At 38.8% G+C, this 22,235-nt stretch overlaps 1 protein-coding gene across 3 annotated transcripts in view; it reads left to right on the top strand.

The window, feature by feature from the left end:
* The window catches only part of LOC113118389 (cortactin-binding protein 2-like), a 40,476-nt gene that overhangs the window by 3,365 nt on the left and 14,876 nt on the right, over positions 1-22,235 (top strand). For all 3 annotated transcript variants that reach the window (XM_026287517.1, XM_026287516.1, XM_026287518.1), the window contains exons 2-4: positions 324-431; positions 17,330-17,554; positions 19,591-21,019. In XM_026287517.1, the coding sequence (XP_026143302.1) occupies positions 324-431; positions 17,330-17,554; positions 19,591-21,019 (1,762 nt within the window). The remainder of the gene's footprint in view (positions 1-323; positions 432-17,329; positions 17,555-19,590; positions 21,020-22,235) is intronic.

Below are 22,235 nucleotides of genomic sequence, written 5' to 3'. Positions count from 1 at the left end.
AATGTCAGACATTAGCATGAAAAAACATAAGCAAGAATGAAGTACAACAAAAGTACTGTTTGCATTGAAACATACTGTATATATAAATTTTATTTAAATGTATTTATTTTTGTTGTTGAAATGGCTACCCAAGGGAGCTCAGATGAGAAAGAACTTCTGGTTTCAAAAGTAGTTGGTTAATGTTTCAGGGAAAACTTAATACTGTGGGCAGTGAGATCGGTGCCCACTCAACACCTTTTCTGCCAAGGACCTAGTAGACCATCTAAGATATGCAGTGTCATTTTCCTTTAACACGGCTCATGTTCTTGCTCTGTGTATTTCAGAAATGTGAGCTGAACATCGACAACCTGAGCAAACCAGAGCTCCTGACCCTTCTGAGCATCATGGAGGGAGAACTTGAGGCCAGAGATCTGGTCATTGAAGCTCTTAGGGTGAGGATGAAATCTCTGCACTTGTACATTCCTACATTTGTGCATACTAGCTGGGGATTTGTGCCATAATATTATCCAAATCCTTGTCTCTCCATACACTTTTCTATAAGTTAAAAGACTTAAAGCCCATGAATAATAATACAAAAACTGGAATGAAAAATCAATAAACCATATACAGTATTAATCACACTGGCTTGCATGTATCATTCATTTCCTCTCTTTAGATGGTTTTATGAGATTCTATGGATTTGATGTCATTAAGTTTGTTTTTGCTCAACTGGATATATATTTTGGACTGTAGCCAACATAGATCAATATGGGTTTTGCCATGACCCATTCTAAAATTTGGTTCCCTTCAGTGCTGAATATTTGGTGCACATTGTTGTTTATATTCATCATTATTTTGTTATTTTTCACTCATTTTAGCTGTGATTTCACTGATAGACTTCAAAAGTTGGGTTCAGTATGATTTGTTATTAAAACAATTAATTCCTTTATTCAGAAAGGATGCATTAAATTGATAAGTAGTGACAGTGTTTTAAATAACTGCTCTTCTTTCGAACTTTCTAGACATTACATTTAATATATCATGGTTTCTATAAAAATATGAAGCAGCACAACTGTTTACAACTTAAGAAATGATTTATGAGCACCAAATCAGCAATGAATGATTTCTTAAAGATCATGTGACAATGAAGACTGTACATTTTACCTTTGCCATCACTGGAAAATAATAAATTAAATTGACTGTAAAGTCAGCATTTTGAAATTTGTCTTTGCATTAAGGTCAAACGTTTACACTGAGGTAAGAGGCCAAGTACATCTGATTTATATTAAAAAAGCATATACTTCCAAAATTGAGGTCAGGAGTGTCACTATATTTTCAGGTGTTCTAGTTCAGGTTGTCTTTGTGAGTTTCTAGGCCAGTGGATTGGAAAAATGATGGGCACATTTTCTCTCCATCTCAGTCTCTCTTCCTGTCTCTATTTTGCTCAGTTTATGCAGGTCTGTGATGTTCGCTTGGGTCATTCACCCTCTTCCGCTTTACTCTGGGGTGGTTTCCATGCATTTCAGAGGCTGCTCTTGTTATTCTGTTCTCTTGGCTGCAAGTATTTCCCAGCTGGTTTTCCCCCTGCGGATATACTATCTCTTTCTCTCCCTCCCTCATCCCTCATTCCTGTTCCACAGCAACCAGTTCGAGCACAATGGTCTTGTTTGTTTCCTCTGGGAGATAGTGATATGGCCAAACACATACATACTAACGTTTAGACATGCCAATTAAAAAAAAAGCCAAATAATGGCATTTTGTTTATTTTCTAGGCCATACTGTAAATATTGCATTTGATACATGAGAGATGAAAACAGCAATTCTATGCCTTATTAAGAAGCTGTGCGATTAATTAGCGCGCTGAAAAAGCTGTGTGCGATGTATCGTCTTTCATTAGAAACAATGGTGGGACATAAGCAGATTAACTGTGGAGTCACATGCCTACAAACCCTCGGACTTGAGTTCAGAGCCAGTCCGTTTAAATCCAGTCACATCAGCTCAGTTTTTGGCAAACTTTAACAATTGTGACAATATTTGAATCAATTATTTAAAGCTGCAGTAGGTAACTTTTGTAAAAATGTATTTTTTACATATTTGTTAAACCTGTCATTATGTCCTGACAGTAGAATATGAGACAGATAATCTGTGAAAAAAATCAAGCTTCTCTGGCTCCTCCCAGTGGTCCTATTGCCATTTGCAGAAACTCCATCGCTCCCGGTAAAAAATAACCAATCAGAGCTGCGGTCCGTAACTTTTTTGTGTTTAAAATTTACAAAATGTATATAATAAGTGAGTACACCATGAATCCATTTTCCAAACCGTGTTTTTAGCTTGTCCTGAATCACTAGGGTACACCTATTATAAGTGTTTATATTCGGACTATTTTGGATTGCTTCGGGGATACCGCGGCGGAGTAACCCAGTACCTTTGTGATTCTTCATAGACATAAACAGAGAGAAGTAGTTCCGGCTACGGTGTTCTTCCGCAAGACGCAAGCAGTTCTGTTTATTAACCGCTAGAGCGTCAAAAGTTACCGACTGCAGCTTTAAATGAAACCTCATTAGTGACTGATTTAAAACACTATAGGCAGCAACTCCTTGTGTCATAAATAGTGTTTGCCTGGTTCACAATTAATACCAAGAGAGTTTACTGTTAGCATGTTGCTAAGCTAACTAACAATGCTCTAATCAGCATAAAATAGCATATAAATATTGATTAGCCCATTTTAATTAATTGAAACTTTACTTGAATATATTTATCTCACTTCCGTTGCCATTTTGGATGGCTTTTTTCGTTTCATTGAGCTATGTGGGATTGCGTTCCAGGATACATGTGATGCTGCATTTTTTGTCCAAAAGAAGTGTGATGGGACAGTGTTCACATTAAGAACATGTCGTTAAATGGCTTAAAATGCTCCCTATGAAGGCCGTTCTTTAGGTTTAGAAACAGAGCCAGTGTGTACATCTAGGACCAAATTGTTCATAGATTTTCTCTTTTTCTTTTTAGCTTACTTTCATTGTGAGGCCAGGTTTTGTTTTAACAAAACATAAGAGCCTAGCCAAAAACCTGACTAAGAATAGTAGACAAAGTGGACTAGAGTTGTGAAGGCTGTTTGGTTGGCTGTTTTGTGTGCATGTGCCACTATGATTAGGTGGAGCCGTTTTGCTTCTGAACACACTCTCTGGCGCTGACACGTGAGCTAGTGTCAGGTCATCATCACTAAATAAAACTGGATACAGGTTCAGAGATAGCAGTTCAGTGCCACTTTCTCGGCTTGCATATGAGTGATTGTTTGTGACAGTGAACATGTTTAGCCTCTGATGTGAATGCATATTTACTGGAGTTGCTGACCCAGTTCACGTTCACATGGCTATTACGGGGAGCGCCATACATTTCTATACATTCTTTTTTGTGTGGTGGATGGTAAGAATTATTTCCCTGTGTGACTGATAAAAATAGAACATAAACACACTGTTGTCCATGTACAAGGACCAAAATTAACACCTGCCAATCCTCAGATCAACAATGCCCAGTGAACTACAGCATACATGGCTCAAATTATGTTTTGTATATAAATATTTAAAATATTATTATTATAATTTTGGACTCTTATCTTCTATGTATGTATAGTTTTGGAATATTTATCTTATTATATTTTTAAGAAATGATAGTATGTAGTATTTTGTATGTTCTGTATTTTATTTTAATTAGTAATATGTAATTTTGAATTATATTATATTACAGTTTTGAATACTGTCTGTAGCTCTTAAGGAAGGCTGAATATTTGTCGGAATATTTCTTTAAAATTCTAATATATATATATATATATATATATATATATATATATATATATATATATATATATATATATATACACATTACACACACACACAGTTAAATCTACATGCCCCTTGCAGAATATGCAAAATGTTAATAATTTAACAAAATAAGAGGGATTTTGAAAATTGGATGTTATTGTTTATTTAATACTGTCCTGAAAAAGCTATTTCACATAACAGATGTTTATATATTCTCCACAAGACAAAATAATAGATGAATCCACTGGCAGGAACATGAACACATATTATATTGCACACTGTAAACACAGTCAAAGATTCAAAAAGCACGGAAAACGGGACCTTTAGTACTGCGTGTTGTTTCCTGGATGATCCACGACTGTCTTTCTGTTTTGTGATAGTTGTTCATGAGTCCCTCGTTGGTCCTGAGCAGTCCTCCAGCTCCTGCACATTCTTTGGTTTTAAATTTTTTTTGGCATAATTTAACCCTTTCCAACAGTGACTATGATTCACATGGAGGACAATTGGGGGACTCATACATAACTATTATATAAGGTGAAAACATTTATTGATGTTCAAGAATGTAACACAATGCATCAAGAAACTTTTGAATTGGATGATCAGGGTAAATTGTACTTATTTTATCTTCTGGGAAACATTGAAGTATTTAAGTAGCTTCTTAAGTACAGTACCAAATGAAAAAAAAAAACTTTAAACAAAAATAAGAAAAATGTACACATCATAATTGTGTTCAAAAGTTTACACCCTATGGCTCTTAATGCATTGTGTTGCCTTCCACCTTTTGTAATATATTGAGTCCCTCAATTTCCCTCAGTCTCATTGTGAAAAGATGGATCTCAAAATAATACAGTCACTTTTGGGAAGGATTCAAATATGCAGAAGATGCTGGAAAACTAAAGAATGCGCAGGAGCTGGTGGATTTTTCTGAAGAACAGCTTATGGCCAACGAGGAACTAATGAACAACTATCACAAATTATACAGTTGTGAATCATCCTGGAAATGATACATAATGGGGTATGTAAACTTTTGAATGGGGTAATTTTTTATGAATTTGGTTATTATTTTTCTTGTGGAGTATACTGTATATAAACATCTATTATGTGAAATAGCTTATTCAGGAGAGTACTAATTAAAAATAACGTGCCATTTTCATGCTCCCTATTATTTAGATAAAATTATGAAAATATTAGCATATTCTACTAGGGGTATGTAATTTTATGAGCACAATTGTAAGTATCTAAATATATTATTAATTAAATTACATTTATATTACTTTATTATTTGTTTATATTATATTTATGTATGTTACCATTAGCGGGTAATTTTGGACAGTATCTCTAGCTCTGTATATAGGTATCTGAATGTTGCATGCAAATCAAAGAGAACAGCTTGGAGCTGTTTGTGTTGTGTCAGGGTATTTGACTCTCTCTCTCTTTCCCTCCTCCCTTCCACCACATTTTACATTCTAGCTGTCAAATACAAGAAGCAGAACTGTAATTCCACATACACGTGTCTGTAAGAGAAGCTTAGCTGATCCTTGCGCTGCCTTTCGGTGAGGCTGGGGACAGTCGGACAAGTGTTTGTGTGCGTGGGTGGCTGGATGGATGGACAGAAGCGCATGTTATGAGAACACTATCCAAACAGTTGAAAATCAATTGAATTTATAGCCCCCCCCTCCCCCATCCAAGGTATTTTCCAGCACCCAATCATTGCAAAGTATTGGAAATCTTAAACAAGCAGAATAAATCTAGCACCGCAAGCATCTGAGTCAGTCATTTTGTTTGCTTTTACCCTAATGGCTTTAGTTTTGCCAGAACATTTAAGCAAGATTCACTAGAAAAGAGTGCTGAACCAGTATGTTTCAAGCTTTTTAGTGCAGAAGTGAGAGTGGGCCGAGAGGGTGACCACCATTTCACGAAGTCAACGGAGTCATCAAATATTATAGGTGGGAATCCATACAGAGGTCTTGGAGTTCAACAGGCAGACATAAAGAAAGTTCCGAAAAACAATTCATTTGAAAATTTGGAAATGTCAGAATTGATTTGGCGTAGCCGGAGGAGCACATACTTGGCTGTGTTGTTTTGAACGTGATGTTGTTAAATGTGATGGCACGGTGGCAGGGAGCATCCCGTTTGGGTGATTGGGTGTTTGAGTGAGCACTGGTCATGGGCACCATGTTAAATCGCTGTTATTTCTGGCTGCAGGCTGTTGATGTGACACCCGCTGCTCCACCGTGTTCTGTTTGAGAGAGATTAGGGTTATGATGTGGAAATGTTGTCTTAACCCTCACAGTCTAACAGCACACTTATCCCAGCCCTAATATCTATTGTTATGCTATCACATTGAAGTCCTGATGCACCTTAACGTGGCAGATTTATTATATTAGGCTAGGTATTTTTGAGCTGTATATTGCCACAAAAGTGTATATTAAACTGTTTATCAGATAGAACAGAAATGGTATCACTCGAAAGGAAAACTCATATAGATTTTGTCTGCGATGGCAGATAAACAGAGTAGAAAGTATGTTAATTTTACACGGAAGAAAGCTGTGAGATCTGAGAATACAATCTGTTGAATATGTCATGCTGTTTTGTACTAAGTAATTATGTCCTACTATGTGTAATTTTGACCACCCAGAAGATATTTTGTGTATTTGTAATATTTTGACAGCTGACTGCATGCCACATACTGAACAGAAAGTACTCTCAGCCTGTACCATCTCTTGCTGTTTTGTTTTTGTTAGCAGAAAAATGTATGAGTTAAACAGTTTATGATGACGAAACTAGCGTTAAATGATTAGTTCACTCCCAGCATATACATTCCCCAAAACTTTACTCACCCCCATCCTGTCTTCCAAGACTGAAGACTTTTTTTTCTGTCATAATTTTCCTCCACTTTTTTTAATGAAAACGTTCCAGGATTTTTCTCCATATAGTGTACTTAAGTGGCAGCTAATGGGTTGAATATTTAAAATTGAAGTTTCATTATTAAAATGATCATAATTTTATCTTTTTTGTAAAGGGTGTTTGACTTTCTTTGTACATCCAACGTGACTAGGTAATATGTGAGGTCGAGCTATTGCAAGATGAGAATTGTAATTAAACAGTATAATTTTTTAGCATTTTTTATTTTTTTTTTAGAAAATGACTGATCGTTTTGTAGATAAGACCCTTAATCCTTGGCGGGGATCATATAGAGCCTTTTGCAGCTGCATTGAAACTGCAATTTGGACCTTCGACCCATTGGGTCGCATTGAAGTCCATTACATGGAGAAAAATCCTGGAATGTTTTCCCAAAAAACCTTCATTTCCTTTCAACATAAGAAAGAACATCTTGGATGACATGGAGGTGAGTAAAATTTCAGGAAATCTTTATTCAGGAAATGAACTAATCTTTTAAAACATTTCAGGTAAGTATGATTTTTTTCTCATTCTTACCAGCCCCAAAATTCCAAATGGTATAATATGTGCATCGCAAACTTGCTCTCGAATGCTCGAATCGCTGCTTGTAAAATGTCTGGTTTAATCAGCCTGGTTTAAATATGTAGATCAGAGGTTATTTGATCTCTTTGTTGTTCTGTATGGCAGTCATGATGGGTTAGAGTCATTGTGACAGACTTCAGGGGTATCTAGAACAAGCAGGCCTTTGTCGATGTGTAGCCCTTTTGGGGCTGTTTTGTCCTTCCAACTGTCTGAGGAGATATGATGCGGCTCTGAAATTAGGCTGAGACAAGATCCTTCTAGCATATAAATTGCTGTCTGTAGTCCTTGGAGAACAGAAAGGTAAGTGTCCTTGCTTACCCTTATAACTGGCTGCCTTTAAAAGCATCCCCTTTAAAAGTACTGCTACTAAAGCATCTTTGTTTATAGCACTGCATCTTACGTTGTTACCTCTGGGCCCCTATCCGCCTACTGTACATCCTCAGGAATTCGAGGCCAGATCTTGAACAACTCTGCCACACCACCTTCCTTTTTTCCTTCCTTAAAACTTAACAGCCAAACCGAAATGAGGCAGGAGCCGTTTAAAATGTCAGTGTGGATGAGTCCAGGCTGTTTCTCACCGAAAGCAGTTTAGTCACTCCAGGCGCCAGTTACTGGTCCTCTGCCAGCCTCCTTCCCCACCTCAACCACTCATGTCCTTATATTTCATCGAGCACTCTGTTGTTGTCAAAGCTATGGTTATTACATTTCATGACAACCTCAGTTACCTCCTCAAGAACAGGGCCGGACATCTCTATTACTGTCTGAAATGAAAACAATATTTTGAATGTAACCCTTCCTTATTCCACGAAATTGCTTGCAGAATGTAGCTTTGTTTTTCTGTGTTGACCAACGTCCTTTAGAAACTGTTTGGATGGGATCATCTCTTTTTTTTTTTTACATTACGTCAGCAGTGAACTATGGTTTGCAACTTACTAGTCGCTTTCAAACGGTATCAAGATATCAAGGCTACATAAAAATAAAAAAAGGCTTCTCTTGACCTTATTCCGTTGCTGTTTTTTTCCATTCCACTGCCCTTCGTCTCCTATTTTTAAAAGTAAAAATGCATTTTGTCAACTTTTATGAGTAAACTAACATATATATATATATTTGGTTCCAGAGCTAACAGACATGGACTAACGCCACTAAACTCATATTTTGATTTCATTGGACTTTCACAGAGACTTTCTTTTCATTCTTGAATTCCAGAGCTTTATGTGTGTGAGAATTTACTATCAGGCCAAAATGTGGCACATACTTGTGCTTCCCCTCAGACTACATTAAGTACATCCTTAAAATAAATACGTTTGATCTATTAAGCTACCCTGAAGGCTAAGCAGACATATATATAATCTAATAAATGATGCCTCAGGCTCATGGATATAGCAACAAATATATATTCTCTTGAATAATCAGGGCAGGTATTTATTTCCTGGACTGGTGCAAGGATCAGTTCAGGGTAAGAAACAAGTTGGATTTGCAGTATACTGTATGGTGCAATGATTTATTCATGGTTTTTTTTAAATAAGCTGACATATTTCTGAAAATGTAGTCATCCATTTTGCTCTCATTTTAGCTGCTTGAGGAAAACAAATAGTGTCGTTCAAAATGGAGATGCCTCATCATACATGCCTGTAATGTAGTGCAGTTCAAATAGAAGATCTCTTTGTGTGTTATCTGAATCATACATGTTTGTGATTCTTGTTTTGCTTGAGGAAACTTGCATCAGAATGCCTGAGCGGCTGAATCTGTGAGTTTGTACGCAGGCTATGGTTTTACACTTTCATTAGATTTTCATAAATTGGTCTGTGGAGCACCACACAGAAATGTGGTTCATTCGAGAGGGTCATTAAAATAGGCCACAAACATTATAAGAGAGGCATGACCAATTTTAGCGTTCCAGCAGTGCCTGTCGATCTCTCAAGCTCTGTTTCAATGACTCTGTGGGAGAAAACCCCACCATCCCCCAACCAACCCCATACCAAACCATCATGCGTTCAGCAGTGTTAAATAATTAAAGGATGTATGCCTTTCTTATATAATGACGTCGCTATAAATACTCCTCATGTGTGGGGGATTTCTGTGGAGGATGGGTCTTGAGAAAATAGGCTTTTTCCTAGTAGTCAGTCATGAGTTGTTGATGTTTAGTAAGTGGATCCAGAAGAGATTTTTTAACGTGTGTGTGTGTGATATGTATGTGTATATGTATTGTGGACCTCTGTCTCTTAATGTGAAGGTGATTTCAGTACACTGTGAATTTTCTTCTGTAGATAATAGAATTGATTTTCTCAGGCGTTCAGCAGGTGTCTTGGTTTATGTGTGGTGTGTGCAGCTGTGGCATGTGGTTTAATCTTATTAAGTGCGTCCTGTAAGGAAGTTAATGTACGGTTTTGTTTGTGTGAATACCTCAATGTATGCTTAACAAGCACTTGTCATTATAGCACGCTGGGGTTACTTAGCTTTGCCTTTCTCTTGTGACTTGATTCACTCATTTGCGGTAAACGCTTCTGAGCTCAGTCTCTTTTTTTCTGGTGCTTTTCTCTGCTGTAAATGGCAGTGAGCGGCCGCTGTGACCTGTTTATGTAAGAGCTCCTTGCGGGGCTGAACTCGAATGTTTGAGCCGTGTTACTTTGACTTTGACAGGAAGGAAAAATCAGGGTTGATGGTGATTCATTGCTTCATATTGTACACCGTACGGAAAATGCCCTAAGTGGTACATTTATATAACATATGGGAACATTGTGTTTGGGCTTGAGCATATATGTGTATAATGTGTTTATTCCAGGTCAGATAAATCCACTCATATCTTTAAATATGGCCAGATCCAGACCCGTCTTTGTTGCTTATCCAAACAGAAAGATTTCAGGCTGCATTTGGGATATATGCAGCAAAATCATAAATAGATTTCCATATGTGAATCCCATAGGGAAGATGGTGTCTGTGTTTGTGAGTGTTTCACATCAGGGTAAAGCAGCGCCTTGAGCTTAAAATGAATCTGACCCAGAAGTGTATGTATGTGGGAGTATGACAGTTCCTCTTCACTTCATGAGCAGAGCTGTTGTACCGTTTTTCTATATTACATCCGTGTCCTGTTATTTTGATGTCATCTTTAATTCCTGTCGATAGGGGTCAAGTTTGTGTCACTGTTTTTCCTTTGGTTTGACATTCCCTGCTGGATAGATGTTATAGAGGGCTTCTAATTAAAAGTGCAGGATTTCCTCGTTGCCCGAATTGTTTGTTATTGATTTTGTCTCTGACAGTTCTGCTTCACTCAGCAGCATCTCATTAATCCGATTCGTACTTTTAATAGAAATTTGACAAACGGCACAATGTCGTTTACTCAGCCACAAGCTTTATTTTGCTTGAAAAGATGTCATGAGAATAATATTTCTATCACATCCTCATATCCTCAGAGATAAACTGATAGAAAACCTACTGAAGAAGTGTGCTGCTACAAGCTACAGACTTTTTTCTTAAATATCAACATATTCATTGGCATATGTGAAAATCAACACCACCTGCTATTTTTTTAAACACCCATAACAATAGATGAATAAAATTATGTAAATAACCAGAACATCACCCTTTTCCCTACCCAACCAAATTAAAGCTGCGGTAGGGAACTTTTGACGCTCTAGCGGTTAATAAACAGAACTACTTGCGTCTTGCGGAAGAACATCATAGCCGGATCTACTTCTCTCTGTTTATGTCTATGAAGAATCACAAAGGTACTGGGTTACTCCGCCACGGTACCCCCGAAGCAATCTACAATAGTCCGAATATAAACACTTATTATAGGTGCACCCTAGTGATTCAGGACAAGCTAAAAACATGGTTTGGAAAATGGATTCATGGTGTACTCACTTATTATATACATTTTTTCTACATTTTGAACACAAACAAAGTTACGGACCGCAGCTCTGATTGGTTGATTTCTTACCGGGAGCGATCCGTAACTGCAAATGGCAATAGGACCACTGGGAGGAGCCAGTCTCATATTCTACTGTCAGGACATAATGACAGGTTTAACAAATATGTAAAAAATATATATTTACAAAAGTTACCTACTGCAGCTTTAACCCGCATAAACTAAAGGGGAGAAAGAGAGAAGAGAAAATAAAAGAAATGGGAGAAAAGTGTATAATTCCACTTCTTATTAAATGAATTAACGGAGACTAATGGAGTGTTAATTTTTTTCCGAATATAGAAAAGACATTATGTCTTTCAACCAAGAAAAATTAGCAAGAGTGCATGAGGATTTCCAATGAAGCAGAATTTGTCTTCCATGTTTATATTAAATGGTTGTTTATGGTTGGTACAATTTAAGTATCTTAGGTTTCCTAAGGCTGGATATATTTTGATCAAAAATACAGTAAAACAGTAATATTCTGAAATATCATTAAAGTTTAACATAACTTTTCTATTTTAATATAATTTAAAATGTAAATTAGTCCTTTGATGGCAATTACTCCAGTCTTCAGTTTCACACGATCCTTCAGAAATCATTTCAAAATGCTGATTTGGTGCTCAAGAAACATTGATTATTTTCAACATTGAAACAGATTCTGTTTTCTAGGATTCTTTGATTAATAGAAAGTTTAAAAGAACAGCATTTAGTTAAAATAAAAATATTTGTAATATTCTAAATGTCATTTTAAAGCAACCTCACTCATTATTTTTACTTTCACATTAATGACACATTTGGAGTTGCATGTTATTTTTTGACCTTAGACACTAGGGTTATAATATGTGGGTCAGGTGATCTGATCAGGGCTCAAAATTGTGGCTTGTATGAGAGGGTACACGACAGATGGTGGTTGGTATTGGGGGTTTTCAAATGGGGGTGGGATGGTCTGTAGGGACCGCTCGGTTGCCCAGATTCTCTCTCCCCCCGTGGACCCAATCCTCTCTCTTTTCCCCCCGAACAGCAACCCTTAAACCTTTAGTGCCCTATTTTTCTACTGAAACGAAAAATGTACAGGCCTTTACCATAAGCTCTTCCAACTCATCGTCAATATGGAGCCAGTAAACTGAAAATGTTCAGAGTCTGTAGAGTCAGTAAGTCACAAGCTTTCAGAGCCTCTCCAACTGTGAATAATGTGTTTTACTCTGATGTAAGTCACAAGACTAAATTTCTTCTCCGTTCCTCTCTTCCTCTCCATCAGTTTGATGCCTTTTGATCTCACATTTGGGTTAGTAGAGCTGCGGAAGTCCTTGGCCCACAAAGCCAGCTCTGTGTTGATATAATTGAAAGGCCTCTTGTGAGAGTCTTTGGACGCACACTCACATTCAAACAGAATCGACACAGAAAAAGCACTTTCTCCCACAGAAACGTCTTGCTCATGGGTTAACCTTACTAGGCAGTGTAATATGCCTGAGGGCATCCGCTGGAAGATGACGGCAGATTTTTAGGTTTGTGGCTCAAATAGACGCTTGAATTGGCATCAGTTTGGTGGAAGTGACTCGATACTTTACTTTTCAGAGCAGAAAAATGTGAAGTGCTTTGTGTTATTTGCAATTAGTAGATAACTGTTGTTTGCAAATATCTGTGATGGATTTGTTATGGTGTGGATTCTGTAGGGAAATAGTATATTGCCTCTTTCTCACCTTGTTTCCCACCATTTTATTCATCCTCTATCACTCCCCTCAAACAGTCTTTGTCCTGCTCTCTCTCTCTGCTCATTTTTAGCATCTCTTCCCCTTTGGCGCTGTGCCCTGGACCCCTCACTCAGCCAGCACGTGCCTGTAAAGGTTAATGCTAATAATACCAGAGACCTGCCTGAACTCCACCAGGAGTCCTGTGTACACAATTGAAACTCAAGACTTGGCAGAGAGTGTCTGTGAAGTTTCAACAGGTTTTTTTTTTTTTTTTTTCTTCGTCGTCTTATTCAGCCTCTTAAAACCCAGTCAGATTAGGACAGAGCTATACAAAAAACATGATTTGACTTGATATTTAATAAGCTTTTCCCTGCTTCCTCTCCAGTCCACCTGGGCCATTTGGACGCCAGAAAAAAAAAAATCATTCACAAATCACCATGATTTTGACACACATTAGGATATGCATGCCCAAATGAGAGAAATGGTTTGCACAGAAATGAAAGGTCTGTCATTTACTTACCTACATGTTGTTCCAAACCTGTACGACTTTCTTCTGCAGAACACAAAAGAAGATATATTGAAGAGGGTGATAACCAGTGTTTTGGTTTCCATAGACTTGAGAAAGTGAAACACTTCTCAAAATATGTTCTTTTTAAGCAAGAAAGTGTCTCCATGTACAGTAACCTCCAAACTGTAAGTTAATAAAATCCTGTCATTATTTACTCAACAAGTTCCAAACTTGTCCTGTATGCTGACTTTCTTTCTGTGAAACATGAATAAAAGTAAGAAATATTTGAGTTGTTTTTTTCCCTGTATACAATGGAAGTCAGTGGGCTCCAATGTTTGGTTCTCTTTTTTTTATTCAATGGAAGTCGATGGGCTCCAATGTTTTTTTTTGGTTCCCAACAGTTTTTTAAAATATTTTATATTTTGAATATTATATATTTTTTCCTTTCTCTACAATTTTGGTTCCCAAAATTGTTCACGTTTTTTGTTTGTGTCTGTTCCACAGTAGAAAGAAATAATTTCAGGTTTGCAATGACATGAGGGTCCGTAAACAATGATGGAATTTTCATTTTAGGGTGAACTATTCCTTTAAATGAAAAGGAGACCGTGAAAAGGGTCGTGTAGAACTAAATTACAACCTTGAATACAATTATAACTGGGCTTTCAAGAAAAAAAATGAAAGTAAAGGATTGGGCCCTTTTAATATTCTTGTAATTTTGATAAGTTACATTTTGGCCTAAAGTGAGGGGTTATACCCTTTAGCTCTCATAATAAATTGCTCTGCAGTAAAATAGAAATATATGCCTAATGCCCTAAAAGATTGGAAAAATGTATTTCTACATTATAGTAGAATGTGACAACTAAATCATGGCTTCATTATAACCAAAGCTTTAGTATTAGTATTAACAGATGGGTTTTGTACAAAGCAGCTATGTTCTGATTTTCCACAAACAATAATTATGTCAGTCAGATGTAACTCTTCTTTGTTTTTTTATGGCTAGTTTCTTCCACCATAGCCTCATCTTTACTCTTAATACCAAACAATGTGTTGAATGTTGCTCCTGACCCCCTTGATCCATTATGGACAGATAAAGTAGTTCATAAGGAGGAGGAGGGACAGCACAGCCTCTGTGATTACAGAAGAGATTTGTGAAAGCCGAGAGGAAAGTGCCAGATGGCTGAGAATCTCAAAGCCCTCCATTCTCTATCTGCCATGACACACAGACATTTCTCCCGCCTCCAGACTCCCATCTCTTTAGATCTCTCTCTCTCTCTCTCTTACTCTCCGTCTTTCCCTCAACCCCCTCCTCATTCTCTTTTCCTCTAGACTTTGCAATGTTTATTAGCTCCTTCACAGTTGTTGGTCAAAATAACAGGAGTATATTTGAATTTCTCTTTCTGCTGTGCTTTTGCTGTTCTTCCTGGGTCATTCCTACTCTAAAATAGATTTCATTCTGTGAAATATTATGTGGGGTCAAATATTACATTTAGCCATTTTAAAGATGGAAGTTTTTATTTAGTTTACACGCAGCATAATTTCTAGTGGGAAAACAACAGCATTGTTAAGTATTAAGGATTGGGTCTGATGCATTATGTGTTGTTTTGTAACCTTAAAGTTCTTTTTTCCACTCTAAAACCTTTCATCCAGTTTGATAATATTAGAGATTTTTTCCCCTAGTATTTCAGAAGGTAAAACTAAATGTAAATTTATTTTTAAGAGATATTCCCAATCCACAAGGATCATGAAGGGGAGTCATTCCTTTCCACTTGATCATAACTATAGTAGACTGTGGTGTAATTTTCAGTCTTTTTGAAACATAATCCGTCCATGTACATTCCTTTGATTTGAGACTGTCTCCAATTTTTCTCACCCACTTCCTTTTGTTTTCCATTTATATGGCAGACTGCACTCATAATGAAATAAGCCTGGTCCAGCACTGGTCTGTCTGTTCGTGTTAAGTGGACTGAAAGCAACTCACTTCGAGAACTTTTATGCCCTTGAAAGCCGTGATACTTAGCAGAAGTAAACTGATCCTGACACTTGCAATGAGAATCATCCATCTGAGGGGTTGCATGCGTATGTGTGTGTGTTTGTACATCTGTAGGTTGATTATTTCCTTCTATGGTTAGGCAATAGTTGGCCATTAGCCTCCAGGATGCTTTGTTCTCTTTGCATGGTTCCTTCTGCTTGCATTACACAGACTGTGTTAAATAGGGACACCCTGTCGAGAGTAAACTTTTAGATTATCTCTCCCATTTGATCTGCTTGTTCATTTTATAGCATGACTTTTCCATAACAGATGGGTAGTGTAGATCAGCCCAGTGGGTTGCCTGAGAGTGAGCGTGTTTTTTTGGATATTTTAATTAAAAAACCTCCATATTGTGCCTTTTAATACACTAAAATTCTAAAATCTGTTTTATACCTTTATAATATAGTGGCAACCATCATAAAAACACAGGTGGTAATGAAAGCCACATAATGAATCAAACTTCATCACATCTTTTCCACAAGTACTAATCTATGGAAGGTTTAAAGTGTCACCTGCACAAATAAAAAACACTATTCATGACTAACATGACACTAAAATAATGCAATAAACATTAATTCAATGACATACGAGGTAATATAATACCCTAAATGTACTTAAGTGATAACATAAAAATAAAAATAAACAATTAAATGAAAAACCATCAAATTAAGGGATTCTGGGAATGTCAGTTTGCATTTTTTGCACTGTAAATTACAAGATAACTTGATTTTCAGTTACGAAAACTGTACATTTAACAATGTCCTGTCTAGTGTATCTACTACTGTTTTCATTTAATATAGTAAGGTAACTTTTTTTATGTCAGCAATTTTTTCCGTTTTTACCCATACAATTTCTTATTTTCTTTGTACAGATTTTTTCTTGCATCGTAACGAAGATGCAACTTTTGTCCCACTGCAGATGCAACCGGTTAGACTCTTGTCTTGACCCAAGTTACAGTTAACATGAATCTGTGATGCATCTCTATGCAGTAAAATACAGCGTCACTCATCTGAGTTGATTTGTGTCAAGGAAAACATCTCATTTGTGGGGCGTTATGGCAGGGTTGGCCCTTTGCTGACCCTGCTGAGATGACCAGCTGGACTTGACATGGCCTAAAGTAAACGTCAGGCTTAATGATCACCCCTGAAGAAGTGCTAACCTGCTCTCTGTGTGAGTGTGAGGATGTATTATTTGATTTATGTGTGCATCAGAGAGTAAAAGGGCATAAAGGCTTCTTTTGTTATTAATGTTTACCTTAATTAATAATACACAATTGTTTGTGCACTAATGTTCCCAAGATGGAACAATTCCCAGAGAAGATATCCACAAGATCACGAGCGCTGTTGGAGACTTGCATGTCTCTAGGCCAAAGCACATTAAGTCAGCAAGACATTTCTTCTCACCCACCACTTACTGTACCATGCATCACCAAGGGAACATAATGTGTAATAATTGCTTTGTGTTATTTCACAATGATTTGCCAGCATCCTACAGGCACCATGTTGGCATCCTGGTATTTACCTCTTGACCTCCTAAAGTTTTCTGTGTCTCATTGTCTCATGTTTACTATGCATGCACAAGAATATTCAAATATTGATCAGAATTTGGTCTCTTTCCTATATTATGTAAGCACTATTTAAATTATTTTACCATGTAACTAAATTAAGCCAATTTTCTTGCTTCTGGAAATAGGACTGCTGAACAGAACAGCTTGCATACCGTGTTTCTGTAATGATCAGAATTCTTCCATGTTATTCAATTTATCCAACATAACTAAGCATTTATTTGTCCAAAATAGGATGATTTTGATATTACAAACAGACAGTTGTGAATATGCAAAGCTATTAAAAATACATTCTTAACCAGAAAATGGACTATAAATAAGCTCACCAATCTTTTGTATTATTTTCTTCATAGGCTCGTAGGAAAGAAGTGTTCCTGCAGGAGCGATATGGACAGTTCAGTCTGACGGACCCGTTCCTTGCCCTGCAGAGGGACTTCGAGTCAGGGACTGGGTCAAAGGACCGCAGGCCTGTTAGTGCGAGTCCAATTACTGTGCTAGAAGCTGTTATGGCCCATTGCCGTAAGATGCAGGAGAGAATGTCTGCCCAGCTCTCGGCTGCTGAGAACAGACAAAAGAGGGTAAGACCTCAAATTGTGTGTTTAATTGTGCATGCATATATGTGTAACAGGGCAAGACCACAGAAAAGATTGTGTGTGAATTATTCAAAGAATATTTGCATATTCTATCTGAAATAAGTCCTCCTTTCCTGTGTGGAAATTTGTCCACCTCTGCTGCACTGATACTGTTCTGGCACAAATAAGCCCCTTTCACTCTGCACGTCAGACCCGGCATATTGCCTGGAACATTGCTGGGTCGCCTTCTGTGTGAAAGCAAACACATCCCGGGATTGATTCCGGCATTGAACCTGGGTCGGGGACCTAGTAACATTGCCGGGTTCAACACGGGACGAGCCATGTGTGAACAAAAGCCAGATCTAATGCCGTGTCGAAGTGATGATGCGCATTATCGCACGGCTCTTTTACTGGCTGTTTTGAAGGATGATCAACGTTCGCGACAAAACAATATGCGCAAACTGTAATGAAGCAGAGATCAGTTAGTTCCTCACTTTACGCGCTGACGCTGAGGTTGTTCGCCTGCTTCAGTGAAAGTATAACGTGCCTAAAGTTTTCGACTCGTACATTACACGTCACGCCCTGATGTCACGTGTCGTTACGGGATCTTTACGGGTTGTGTGTGAAAGCACGCACTTATCCCGGGTCATCACTGGCAGTGCGAAAGTGCAAAATCTAGCAACCCGGGAACAATTGCCGGAACACTTTACCCGTGTATTTGCCGGAATGGCAGTGTGAAAGGGGCTATAGTGACTTGAAATCAAAACTTGAAGGCAAAATCCAGTTTTTCTAACCTCTACATAAGCATAGTACAAAAAAACAGAAAGAAAGAGTGCCAGACAAGGAGAGCAGTGACGGTATAAAAAGAAGAGTAGGAGGTGTTAGAGAAGGAGAGAAATAGATGCTAAGCTCTAAAACACTCTGACAAACACTTTCGTAAATCTGCATCTCACAATTAGAGCTAGTGCTACGAAGAATACAAGCTACATGATATCAAAGCTGGTCTAGAACTTTAAAAACACACACAGGTGTGCTTCTTCCAAGCGACCCCTGGCCCATCACCGCACACCCATTTCTGCAGACCAGATATCAGCTGTGTCCACCATCTCAGATAGGCCTATTATAACAAGATATATATATATATATATATATATATATATATATATATATATACTGTATATATATATAACATATATAACAAGATACAGTTTATATATAGGTACATAGCATGCATATTTACATGTTGCACTGACACTGAGAGATCTGAGCTCTCTGTTCCAATAATAAACACTTGTACTTGGTTGTTATGGTGACAGTTCTCTCATTGCATCGGTACAGTAGTTTTATGTTATCACAGTGATTTCTGTCTGTTTCTAGCCACTGTGCCTAATGTTTTCTCATTATTTCTGAGCAAGCATTCATTTATTCATAGGCTAAGTAGCTAAAATCTGTAAATAAAGCCTGAGCTCTTATGTGTGACAAAAGAGCTAATTGGTCATCTTTGTTTCCTGGAAGTAGTGTATTGCAGCAGTTGATGGTAGTAGTGTGTCCCCTATTTTGATATTCAGTTTTCATATTAAAAGAAATGGACACCTGCTATAAGGTCAAAGTGCTATCAGACGAGACTGATGTGATCATCTCAGCACATGAGTACTGATCCCTTGACCTTATTTTTCAAAGATAAAGCTAATTAAGTCAGTTTCTAAAATAGACATTGGGGTTTATTAATATATATATTTTAAAGTGTGGCTTACAAAATATAGAAAAACACTACAACTAATCAATTAATGCAAATGCTTCAGTAGTGGAGCTTAGACATAAGCAGAAAGTTATTTAAGGTTAACATAGAGTGACCTCTGATTTCAGGACATTTTCCAAGTTTCTTTGTACTAGACTAATTTAAGTACTAGTCATTTTTTAAATTTTCTCACTGTCCAATGGACTGACAAACCTTTTATTGTTTAATAATCTGTGTCTTGCTTTATGTGTGTGTTATCTACTCTCTGCGAGTCTCACGTTTTCCCTGCTGCTGCTGTGTCTAGCTTGAAATGGAGAAACTGCAGCTGCAGAGCCTGGAGCAGGAACATAGGAAGCTGTCTGCTCAGCTGAAGGATGAGCGAGAGAAAAACAAACACGTGGTGATGTCACTGGTGCATGAATGCAAGCAGCTAGCTGCTCGTGTGGTCGAAGAGAACCAGCGCTTTGAGGAGCTCTCATCCCGCACTGAGCAGGAAGGCCGCTCTGTGGGACGACTGGAGGAAGAACTGGCATCTGAACGACGTCGTAGCCAACAGATGGAAGCGGAAATGGAGAAACAGCTGGCCGAGTTTGATACTGAGCGAGAACAGCTACGGTCCAGGCTTAGCCGCGAGGAGATGCGTGCTGTGGAGCTGCGAGCTGAAAGTGAGAATCTCCGCCAGCAGGTGGAGCAACTAAGAACTGAGCGATGCAAAGACACCCCACCACTGCCTTCTTCCCAAATTAAAACTGTGGCGTCTGTGGCTGTGGGCACTGAGGCCACTGTCTGTAAGGCTGTCTCTTCTCAGACAGATGTAGTGCTGGAAAATGAAGTGGCTAAGAAGGTGCCACTTTCCATCCCCGTCAAGCCTACAGGTTCCACCTATGCTAGCATGAACCTACCTAAGACTTCCAGTGTGGGGCGTGGGCTACACCACGGGAGCACTCAGGCAGAAAATGGAGGAGAGGGCCAAATGCATGCACATGGTTCACATTCACCTGGTGTGTCTGCTACCTTGCCGACTGGGGTCAGTCCTCGCGTCCAGGCGGCCCGTTACAAATTCCAACCCTCTGCTTCGGAGCAGGACCAAAATGGAACCGCAAACCAGAGCCCCCCTTCCCGCGATCTGTCCCCCACAAATCGAGACAACTTTGCAGCCAAACAGCAGGCACGCCACACAGTCACACAGGTTCTCTCCCGCTTTACAAGCCCTCCAGCAGGGGGGCCCCCTGCAGCCCTTCGCCCTGGTCTGTCACACTCCGCATCTGAGGGGGGACCATTCACCGGGCGTTTGGGCCACCCCCAGATAGGCCTTAAATCACCAACTGTGGCCCGCATTGACCGGGGTAACCCACCTCCCATCCCACCAAAAAAACCAGGACTGTCCCAGACACCGTCCCCTCCACACCCACCAATCAAAGTAGTAGGTGAAGGTAGCAGGTCCCCAGGAACAGGACTGGGGGTGGGCCTTGCCAAATCAACTGCCACCCCTCAGCTTCCACCAAAGCCCTCCTTAGATTTGGGCGGTACAGTCCCAGCCTTGACTGCATCACAGGTGGGTGCTTCCTGTACTGGCTGGCCGTGGGGTTCACAAACGACAGCAGCATGTGTGGAGTGTCCCACTGTCACCACCTCCTCCACAGCTACCATTGTCAGTAGCCCCTCCATAAACCCACCTAGTCTTCCATCCCATAGTACCAAGCACCCGGGCAGCCCCCTGGCAGCAGCATCAGGTAAAAGGGTGCTCCATTCTTCACCCTTGCTTTCACTGCTGCTCCTCTCTACTCCCCTGCTTTTCCATACTTGATGTATTCTTCAGTAAGTCCTAGTAGAAGAGAACATAGACTTGGAGAAACCAAGAGAGGAGTATTCATAAACTAATAGGGTTACCTGCCAGATGAAATGTAGTACTTCAACGTAACCAATAATTTTTGTAAGATTCTTGAGGGCACCCATGTCAGGACAGGTTCTTGACTTCATAAAAGCACTTTTAGATACGAATAGGTCAGGTTGACCCTCACTTGACAAAGCAGTACTCTAGGGTTCTTTCCTATAACCTATTCTGAAGCTGATGCCAGAGGCTGCTCTATCCCCTTTCCTCCCATTGACCTAAGCATGGTTCTGGCTCTCCTGTGTCCTACCACTAACCTGTTTCCCACAATGTCTCATATTAACCACTCCACCGTGTCCATGCCACCATCTGTTTCTTTGTTTTACTGGCTGTAGAGAAACTTGAAACCTGTGAATGTGGTGTCATTCTCTGCATTTTAATATTTAATAATTGTTCCAAAGATAAGTTGTTAGTTGTTCCTAGACAACTAACCCAATATAATTGTATTTGTCAAGATCTTGTACTCAAATATTACTAAATATTGTCTCCATCTGCATTTATTCTCCACAATATTATGCAATTCTACTTCTGAAATATACTGTTGATGTCTTTGTTTGAGAACTGTAAATTCATATCTTAGAGCATAGTTGTCTAACCCTGCTCCTGGAGGGTCAGTGTCCTGCAAAATATAGCTCCAACTAGGCCCGGTTCAGCGGAGGTGCTAGAGGGTGAAACTATCCAACTATACTGTATATATATATACCATCACTAATTTAAGGAGCACCCTCACCAATATTTCCTTTCTGGAAATTTGCATTGTTCTTAAAGACCTTGAGTGGCTGGTTCATGTGTATTTGATTGGGTTGGAGTTAAACTCTACAGGACAGTGGCCCTCAGTGTGCAGAAATGGACACCTGTTTTGGAATAAAACGATACCATCCATAAAGGCCAGCATAGATTAACAGGAATGTCCATGCTGATCTGGCTGGTTTGTGCCAGTTTGTTGTTAGTCCAGCTGGTGGCTGCTCAAACAGCACAGTCTTTCTTGTATACACTGATGACCAACATCAAAAAACACAACATATGCTGGTCTTTTCAGCCGGGTAGTTCCAAAAAAG

Source organism: Carassius auratus, chromosome 18 (genome assembly GCF_003368295.1).
Source record: "Carassius auratus strain Wakin chromosome 18, ASM336829v1, whole genome shotgun sequence".
Lineage (NCBI taxonomy): Eukaryota > Metazoa > Chordata > Actinopteri > Cypriniformes > Cyprinidae > Carassius > Carassius auratus.
Note: the sequence above shows the minus strand (reverse complement) of the source record. Positions and strands in the feature narration are given on the sequence as shown.